This window comes from Betta splendens, chromosome 5 (genome assembly GCF_900634795.4).
Source record: "Betta splendens chromosome 5, fBetSpl5.4, whole genome shotgun sequence".
In the NCBI taxonomy this organism is placed as follows: Eukaryota; Metazoa; Chordata; class Actinopteri; order Anabantiformes; family Osphronemidae; genus Betta; species Betta splendens.
This window is the reverse complement of record NC_040885.2, coordinates 16,595,764-16,605,310: the sequence shown is the minus strand read 5'-3', so window position 1 is coordinate 16,605,310 and position 9,547 is coordinate 16,595,764. Positions and strand designations below refer to the sequence as shown.

The following is a 9,547-nucleotide window of genomic DNA, read 5'->3' as shown; positions in this document are numbered from 1 at the left end:
GAAAGCACAAGTATTTACGTGTTTGTGTATTTTTTACCATATATGGTCTATTTCTTTATAAAATGACAGTGTTATAATAAGAGCTTGGAAGTAAAGTAAAGTAATGTTTTATTATTGTACTTGATGATATTTTGCATTTGCAATGTCAACTACTTCAGATCCAGGTTTCAAATAAATAAAAGTTAATTAAATAGCAGCAGTCCTCTTGAATTTCTCTTCCGCCTCCTGTCAGACACAGCTCAGGACTCAACGTCCCATTTCAGAATATTTTTGACGCATGCGCAGATCACCCTTTACCAGAGGACGAAATTGAAACTTAGCATTGATACTTAGTGGAAGTTTTGGCACAAAATTCCTCAGTGAAGCTGCGATTCTTAGTTGTAACTGAGGACCAAAGAGCGGATTCGTGCTTCCAGAAGTGATCCGTTGCAGCAGAAGGATTATGATCTCTGGTGGAGTAACGTGAGTTTCATTATGTTCAGTTAAAGGCAGTGTCGGTGCGACCGAGTCATTTCCTTGATGGAGCAGCTCATTAAGTGGAAATACATTCAAAACCACCAATACTGGTCGGCGAAGGCTCGTAGGCGATCCAACATTAGCTTGCTAGCAGCCGTTAACCAGTTTGTTTCATGAAATATATTTATTGTTATCGTCTTATGTGTTTTAAGCCACTTATGTTCACATTGCTATCTGCGCACAGTACATTAGTATTAGTATTAGCATTTACACATGTCGTTTCGTTCAGTATTGTCAGTATAAATGGCCTTTGTGCGAGGTTTGTAGCTACTGTAGCTTATGTCAAAAGCATTTGTCATATTTTAATGGAGAGAGAGTCTCAACCAATCAGAGAAATGCCAGTAGCTGCTTTTTTTAAAACTCATGTGACTGTAAGTTTTTCTTTTTCCCTTGACATCACGTGGGCTTCTGTAAACTCGTTTTTAGTCCATGTCACACACTTCCTGTAATATTTTACCTTTAAATAAAGCCTTAGTCTTCCCTTGTGATCTAGGCCTTGGTTTATATTCTAGGTTTGTAAAAAAATAACCTTATTTATATTAGTAGTTTATCTATTTGTAAAGAAGAAGAAGAAGAAGATATATGAATAAAAAATCCTCAAAATCACACATTGACGAAATGATAAAAAGACTATTACGGGGTTTGAATTGTAAGTAATGTATATTTCTACGTATAATATTTGTAATATTTGATACAGAATATACACACTACTAACCTAAATCTGTTTTTAGTCATGTTTTTAGGGAGCCGGTATGTCTATTATTGTTTGTTTGTGTGTGTTTGTTACAGAACAGAGTGAATCAGCACACGCACACACACGCTGTCACTCAGTGAGGACGTCATGTGGTGGTTCCAGCAGGGCATGTGCTTCCTGCCGGCCGCTCTGGTCGTCTGGACGGTGGCGTCCTTCGTCTTCTCTTACATCACAGCGGTCATGCTGAGACACGTGGACCCTCTGCTGCCGTACATTAGGTCAGAGTTTGGACACACACACACACACACACACACACACACACACACACAGTAATATGATCTGTAGCAAGCGGTCTCTATCGCTGTCTAGTAGTTTGCATTACTTTAGGTGAGTATCTCATCAGAAATTGCTGAAAGAATGAACTCCGCTATGTAGTCTCTAGAGCAGGGGTGGCCAACCCTACTAGACAACCCTGGTCCTCGACAGCCTGCCCTGCTGGTTTTCCAACTCTCCGATGTGTCAGTTAGCTGCTGATTGACTGAACACACCTGGTCAAGGTGATCAGTATTAGCTGGGTCTGGCCAGCCCTGATCTAGCGTTTATTACTGAAGCTGTCATCAATGTGAAGCATGCTTTAAATTACAGAGTGATATATATATACATATATATATAAATTTTGTGTTGCAGTGACACAGGAACAACTGCCCCAGAAAGATGTGTGTTTGGCATCATGTTGGATGTGTCTGCCTTTTTAGGTAACACACACAACACACCATTACTTTATGTTCAGATATTGGTGTTGAGGTATTACAGTCAATAACATTTACCCAAAATACACTACTACTGTGAGCCTGATCATTTAAATAGATCCTTATGTAGACAGTAAGAACACTTAAGTTGCACTCCTCTTGTAAAACCTGATAATAAACTGAAATATCTTTAGGTACTGTGACTGTAGATATTTCACTATTTCAGGTTATTAAATTAAATTCCTTAGAAAGTTAAAAAGGAGACACGGTATATTACTGATTATTGGATTTTGATTGATGCTGTTTGCAGGTATTGCGACGGTGTACGTTCGTTACAAACAGGTAACGCTTCTCAACACTGAAGAAAATTCAACACTTCACAGACTGAACTATGTGGGGCTGGTGTTCGGTTACATCAGCTCATTTGGAATGTGTGTAGTTGCCAACTTTCAGGTGAGTGCAGCCGCTCCTGGGTCAGACCACACCTGAGCAGAGAGAAAAGTTTCAGCATCAAACCTGTGTGTGTGTGTGTGTGTGTGTGTGTGTGTGTGTGTGTGTGTGTGTGTGTGTGTGTGTGTGTGTGTGTGTGTGTGTGTGTGTGTGTAAGCAGAAGACCACCCTGTTCTCAGTGCACCTGGTGGGGGCGATAATGACCTTCGGGGTCGGGGCTCTCTACGTCCTGGTTCAGACAATACTCTCGCACAAGATGCAGCCTCACATCCACAGCAAGGCCATCTACCAGGCGCGCCTGGGTATCGGAGCCTGGACCCTGTGCAGCATCATCAGCAGTATCTTTCACAACAACAGCATCTGGAAGGAAAGTCCAGCTGTGATGAAGCACGTTAAGATGGAGACAGATGGTGGCGTAGTGTCTAACTGCTAAAACGTTCAGTCTTTAAACTTTAAATCTTTAACAGCCTCTCAGTGTTTGTATCATCAGTCACCATGTACGTCAGCCTGCGGGGAGTGGATGTGCCTCACAAACTTCACTGGATTCCTGGAGAGACAGTCAGTGGTTCTACTACTAATGTTATGGCCACTTTTCAGCACTGATACTACTGGGGTAGGTTTCATGGTATTTTTTGTATTGTTTCCAGGGATACACGGCTCATCTCATCAGCACCATCTCTGAGTGGTCTCTGGCCTTCTCCTTCATCTGCTTCTTTCTCACCTACATCAGAGATTTTCAGGTACTTGGTCTCCCCTGTCCATCCACTAAGCTGCTGTTTAGGGTGTAGTTGATTCAGATTTGCAGGTGAATTTAAAGTAATCTATCAAACACATTCAAACATACGAGTGCATTTCTACATCAGTGATCCAAGAGCTGGTCCAGAGTCATTGTCAAGTTTAGTTGGGACAGAATGAGAGCACACAGAGCTAGATTCTCTCTCTTACCACAGCCTCCACCTAATGCAGTTAATGTAACGACATCAGCAAACATTTGCAGTCTAGAAGGTTGGCTCAGCATCTATGAACAGTTTTGTCTTTGTGCATTCCTGGGTATTTGAATAATAGAATAAAAATGTCCAAATACCACTAATCATGCTATTGTTTTTTCTACAATGTAGAAAATCACTTTGCGAGCGGAGGCCAACATGCAGAGCACGCACCTGTATCACCCACACGAGATCTCAGAGAGAACTGCACTCCTGGCAGGAGGAACGTGACCAGCAGCACAATCACAAAAACTGCCTTTCCACAGATTTTTATTTTTTATATTACAGGTTTATGAAGGTTTCCTGAAAATGGTAGTGGTTTGAGGGAAATTTAGCTTGAGCTGCCTAAAAAACTTTTATCCCTAATTTTTTATATCTCGTTTACTGGGCTGCAGAACGTACAAAACCAAAGTTTGACTGAACAGATGCCATAAAAGGGAAAAGAGGTTTACAGTGTTTCAAACCATCCTTTCATCTTAAAGTGTGTTCACTTTAATCTTAACTTGGATATTTACTTACAAATAAAATTATCACTACTGGATGCAGATCATTCTTATATTAGAAATATTTTTTTAAATTGACTGCAGGTGGATAATGCTTAAAATTATTGTGGGCTTTACACTGGTATGTAACTTTGTATTAAATAACAAACATTTAACTGTCACTGATTATTTTTTGTTTTTATTTCACCTGTAATAAAATACACACAGCTCCCTTTTGTTTGGAGCGAAGAGCATGCAATATTCTTAAAACCTGACAATTGCTGTAACTGACTGTACCGGCTTCTGTAAGCATTCATACTGTGTATTACTAATCAGATCTACAGTAACCGTTCGCTGTGTCATTGAATTCAGAAACAAAAATGTCATCAAATGACCTTAAGATTTTACTCCAGCTTAAAGTCTGGGTACTCGCTTAAATTTCGGAGCTTCTAGATGAAGTAAAATGTCAATATTTATTAAAAAGATAAAATTATTGATATTCAAGCTGAATAATAGGAATTTGTTGCTTGGATTTAGAGTTCTTGTCCTTTCAGACTTTTTCTGAGCCAAGTTCATCCTATAAGCACTGTCAGTGTACCTAATGAATACCTGCTTAAACTATGTATTTTACCTGTCCAGCACCAGCTTTAATAAAACCTTTTTGAAATGTTAGTGTGCAAATTATTGAAGAAAGACCACAGACCACTGCTGTGCTCGGTAGTAAACGTTTGACTTCGTATCACACACACACAAACACCACACAAATTCAAAAGCACAAAAGTAAATACATGATAAGTTTTAATTTTTTCATAAAAGTATGACATTTCTATATGCAAAGCAGTTGTTTTAAATAAATCACCCCCTTACTTAGTTTTAGCAGCAGTGCTCTAAAATAGTTTAAAGCATTAAAACCAAACCAGGGCAGCAACTCTTTAAAACACAGAAAATTCTGTTTTGACAGGTATTAACTTTGGCAAACTGATTTAACATAAGACTTCTTAAACACAAAATATTTCCTCTGCGGCTGCACTGGTTTGTTAATGGGACAAAACTTCATCAATCACAAGTGATAGTGAAAAGTTAAATCATATAACATGATTATTAAAATTAATGGCTTGGACATATATACATACAACATAATAAATAACACTGAAATTACATAAGCAGCTTTGTCTATAAAAATCTCCAAAATTAAAAAACAACTGTACTAATAAATGACATTTAGAGTGAAAAGGAGGTCTGAGCAACAGCTGGCTGTCAAGGAGACAGTTCACCCACATTACAGAAAGAAACCCTAAAACCATTCTTCCCTTTTGTCTGTTATTCCGTTTCTGTCCAAGTAAAACAACGGTGTAGTTCTAATAACCCTGTATTAGACACTAGAGGTAACCAACAATAGATGTAAAGGGTGAACTGGCCCTTAAACACAGTGCACAGAACCGTGATGAGCAGAACGTGAAGCTGTGTCTCAGCACTTCAGCATGTAGCGAACAACCACATATTTATTATGACTAAAATGAAACTAAAACAAAAAAGTTGTACTGAACAGCCCACAGCATTGGTGCGTTAGAGTTTTTACCCCTTTGTCATAAACTGCACCTAAGGATGGTGTAAATAAAAATATATTTTCTAACCTTATTGGTCTGTGGCTAATTACCTGAAAAAAAGCCTTGAACTGAACGCTTATTAATTAAAAGAATATGTTGTTTAGCCTTTTCTTATATTAATAATCAGAAATTAAATGCCATAAAACCTGTGGGGTTGAACCCCTTGCCAGACTGACAGTGGGAATAGGCCCCAGCGTGCCCACCACCCTTACGAGGAAAAGCAGATAGTTAGTGAGTGATGAATGAGTGATTGCCATAATAGTAACTTTCAAGCACATTATAGAAAATCAGCCTGAAATTCCATTTTGTTTCTCATGTGGTGGTGCTGGTGGTGGTTGGAGGGGCGTGTAATCAGTAAGAACAGGTGAAACCTCTTTCAGTAAACACACTGGCTGCTATGAGCCCAATACAGATCATTATACCTGCCTAAGCAGCTCAGATCGACTCGTTTACTACACCAGTGTACAAATCTGATCTTACATTTTACTTTAGGCTGTAATTTATGAGTATGGTGAAACCAGTGTAATCCACAAGGATTCTCTACCTTCTGAATTACAGATAAATCCAACAATATATAGAAAATTATTTTTTTTAATTAAATTGCAAAATTCTGCCCAACGTTATGGCACAAGCACCCACAATATTTAAAAGATGTTGATGCAGAGAGTTTACTGACTGCTGATGCTTTGCTGTTAACTTAAGGACAAAGTTGTGTCAATCTTCTGACCTTTAACCCTTGAAACCTTGAAACCTGCAGGAGATCCCTTTTTCCCCCCAATGTGAAGTCATTTGTGCAGTAGTTGCTCACCAGACGGTAGTTAATTACCAGATGGCTGCAGTCTCAGAAAAAAAGACCAGAAGGCTTTAAGGCATCAGTGGCTGGGGCCACAGAAACTTCAGTAAGCGTCTCAAGAAGAAGTCACACGTTCACCTTCCTGAGCTCTGTCACTTCTCCTGATCGTTAATAGGCCGACCCGTCACAAATGATGTTCTGGCCTCGACCAGGAAAGAGCTCCATCTGCCAGTACCGAGGGTCAGCATACACTATGAAGGTCAGAGAGAACAACCATCAACTCATTGTTTAGACCTGACAAGTTCAACTGCATGAAAGAGACAATCGCACACAGCATTTTTCAGAACAAAGTATGCTTCATATTCATTAAATGTAAAAAAATTAAATAATTTAAAAAAAGTGGTGTTACCCATGTCTCCAGGAGTCAGCCACAGATTGAAGGAGCTGCAGTGTTTCTGGCAGCGCTGAACAGGCAGGACTCGAACTGTTGGCAGCCCCTCACCCACCACGAGCCAGCCTAGCACTTCAACACCCTGTTACACAAACAACAACCCCCCGTTAAACACAAGCTGAGGGTTCAAGGACCATTTTTAAAATGAATCCTTCTGCAATAATATAACAAATTTATTGCATTTTGGTTACTTATCTCATTTACTTACAACAACACTGTTCTCACATGTATCTTAGTGTGGAGCAACTGACCTTGCTTTGGGAGTTTGTGCTGTGAGTGACCAGGCAGCGCTGCAGAATGGTGCCTGCACTGTCCAGAAGGGGGCAGAGCTCAGCCTTTGGGAAGAGCCACCTCAGCACCTTCTCCCGTGTCCCAGAACTGAACCTCCTACAGAAATGACCAGACACACAATAATCTTTAGTCATTACATACCGTTGTGTCTATTAGTATGTACTAATTCTTTAGTGGTGCATACAATAGTTCTTTTAATTAGATGATAATAATAATGCTTAACATCAGCTACAGTTGATTTTTTCATTCACCAAAGCAAAGTGAAGTTGGCAGGTCCTTCAGGGAGTCCAATGTTGTTGTTCTGCAGACCCTCCTCCTCCTCCAGCAAGATGGACATAGAGCCTGAATGGGCTAAGTAGAGCTCCTCAAGTTGCTGCCGCTGGACAGTGAGGGACTCCCCACCCTAGAGAGACCAGCATGAACAAACAGCAATGGGGTAATGTGTCAGATACTTTCACTTGAGTTTAGATTGCACGCACACACACAAAATAAAATAAAAATTGAAAAGATTTAATTTTATATTTTTAAGACTTTATCCATCCATAGGTGATATACAAGACCTCAAATGGCCATGTTGACCTCTGACCTTTAGAAGAACAAGCTGTGGCCCCCTTCGCAGAGCCACAGTGCCTCTGAGGCTTTCTGGGACTTCCAGCACTGAAGAGATCTCTGCACATCCCGAACAGTTTACCAAACTCTGTCTGAGAGAGCCGGCGCTCCACCATTCATGGAAACCTGCAATGAACATCACATCTAACATTATATTTATAATACATTTGGTTAAACCCTACTCGGATTTATACTGCTGTTATTGTAATTTTTCCCTCTGTTTTGAATTTTCAAATTAGCTGTAAACTTAACCCTAACATATTTACATGGATTACAATGACGTAAAATCTATTTTGATTATTTAGTACTAGCTCACGAAATACACAAACTAATATAGATACAAAAAAAAGTTGGTTGGTCAAATCAAATTTCAGACCTTGCAGATTGTACTTCTTGGCAATAGGCAGAGACAATAGGCGAACGTGGCTCAAGGGGGATGACCAGTTGTAACATCCTAAATTGGACAGACCCAATTGGGGCGCACTCTGAGGGTAGGTAAATGCCAGGACCACCAGCAGGAAGACGCCCACTGCCACCACAAACTGAATAAAACCAGCACATTACACATTAGTCACATAGTGAGCAGCAAACTTCAGCACAGCATGAACAAACTTACTGTAAACACACACCTTTTACAGCAGATAATCAGTGTCTTATCAGTTGGAATTTGCTTTAAAGGGTCAAAATACTTAGAGACAGTGTTTTTATGAAACTATTCAGTGTCATCACTGCACATTAAAAGAATGCCCAGTTAAAAAAAACACAACTCTAAAAATACACAATAGGTAAGAGTTCCTGTCATTAAAGCTGCCCTTATTGTGTTTATGTGTCTGATTTAGAAGGCCTGACCTTTATGGTAGCTCTCAGAATGGGGAACTGGGGAGGCTCTCTCCTCGGCTCATTTGTCTCCAGAACTTGCTTGATGAACCTCTCAATCTCCCTCTCCGACATGCCGTACCGATAGCCCGACTGGCGCAGAATATCGATGCTCTCAGAAAGTTTATCATAAATACACGGCTCACTCATCGTGGTTCCCATGGCGACAGCGAAGATGATGTGTTGTCTATCAAACAAATCGATTTTGAGCTGCTGTGGGCTCTAGGAGCATGGCGTCACCTAAGAAAAGTCATTCGAGCCGTTAGTTAACTGTCACATAGTTATCACATTTCTATTACACTTGATTTTATCTTCATGGCTCTTTAACTGCTAACTTTTTGTTATAGGGAGGCTTGTGACTATTATCAATAGAAGCTAATGCACAGGATTTGTAATTCTGCCTCGTAACAATGCTAACCATCTGGGCAAATTAAAACTATGAGTCAAAACAACGCAATGCCAGACTACTAAGTTACGACTCATTTGGTTTAAGTACAAGACTGAAAGATCAACCACACATAACGTAGAATCCTATAATTTACGGTATCAAAACAGTTGAAATAATAATATTAACCAAACTGTCACTGACAGCTAGCTTGACTTTGTTGTTAGTTTAAACTTTGGAGTTAACATAAAAAATGCAGTTGCAAAATAACATTCTTACCTTAAAATTAAACCCAGCGCAGCATTGGAGAGTCCATCATCAATAAAATGGATATCATAAATTAACCATCATTTTAAAAAATGTTATTTGGCTACGAATGGCTGCCATAAGAGTGCAGTCCACAACTTCCGCTTCTTTAATCTTCTTCGTTGGTCATTTGCAACAGTAGGAATGTTCTTCGTAACATTGCTGCCCTCTTTTGGCCTGTGGCAACAAATGCAGACTTTACTAACCTATCGTTTGCAGCCAATCAGATGACGGAATTAGCTTTGGTTCCGCCCAATCGACGCCAAAACAACAAAGGGTGACCAATGACAGATTGGGGTGTGCGGACGGATTTCGCCCTCTTTTCTCCGCCAATTATGCACTGTATATACTG

The 9,547-nt window shown here is 39.8% G+C and overlaps 2 protein-coding genes across 2 annotated transcripts; one reads left to right on the top strand and one right to left on the bottom strand.

The window, feature by feature from the left end:
• Positions 1-276: 276 nt before the first annotated feature.
• dram2b (DNA-damage regulated autophagy modulator 2b) lies at positions 277-4,549 on the top strand. The gene is made up of 8 exons (XM_029150477.3): positions 277-462; positions 1,306-1,488; positions 1,898-1,965; positions 2,270-2,412; positions 2,570-2,747; positions 2,885-2,967; positions 3,057-3,149; positions 3,528-4,549. The coding sequence occupies exons 2-8, from the start codon at positions 1,358-1,360 to the stop codon at positions 3,624-3,626; spliced, it is 795 nt and encodes a 264-aa protein (XP_029006310.1). The 5' UTR covers positions 277-462; positions 1,306-1,357; the 3' UTR covers positions 3,627-4,549.
• Positions 4,550-4,662: 113 nt separating this feature from the next.
• c5h6orf89 (chromosome 5 C6orf89 homolog) lies at positions 4,663-9,373 on the bottom strand. The gene is made up of 8 exons (XM_029150437.3): positions 9,169-9,373; positions 8,478-8,744; positions 8,005-8,170; positions 7,606-7,754; positions 7,271-7,422; positions 6,980-7,115; positions 6,687-6,810; positions 4,663-6,528 (listed from the first exon to the last, which is right to left on the bottom strand). The coding sequence occupies exons 2-8, from the start codon at positions 8,664-8,666 to the stop codon at positions 6,446-6,448; spliced, it is 999 nt and encodes a 332-aa protein (XP_029006270.1). The 5' UTR covers positions 8,667-8,744; positions 9,169-9,373; the 3' UTR covers positions 4,663-6,445.
• Positions 9,374-9,547: the final 174 nt, after the last annotated feature.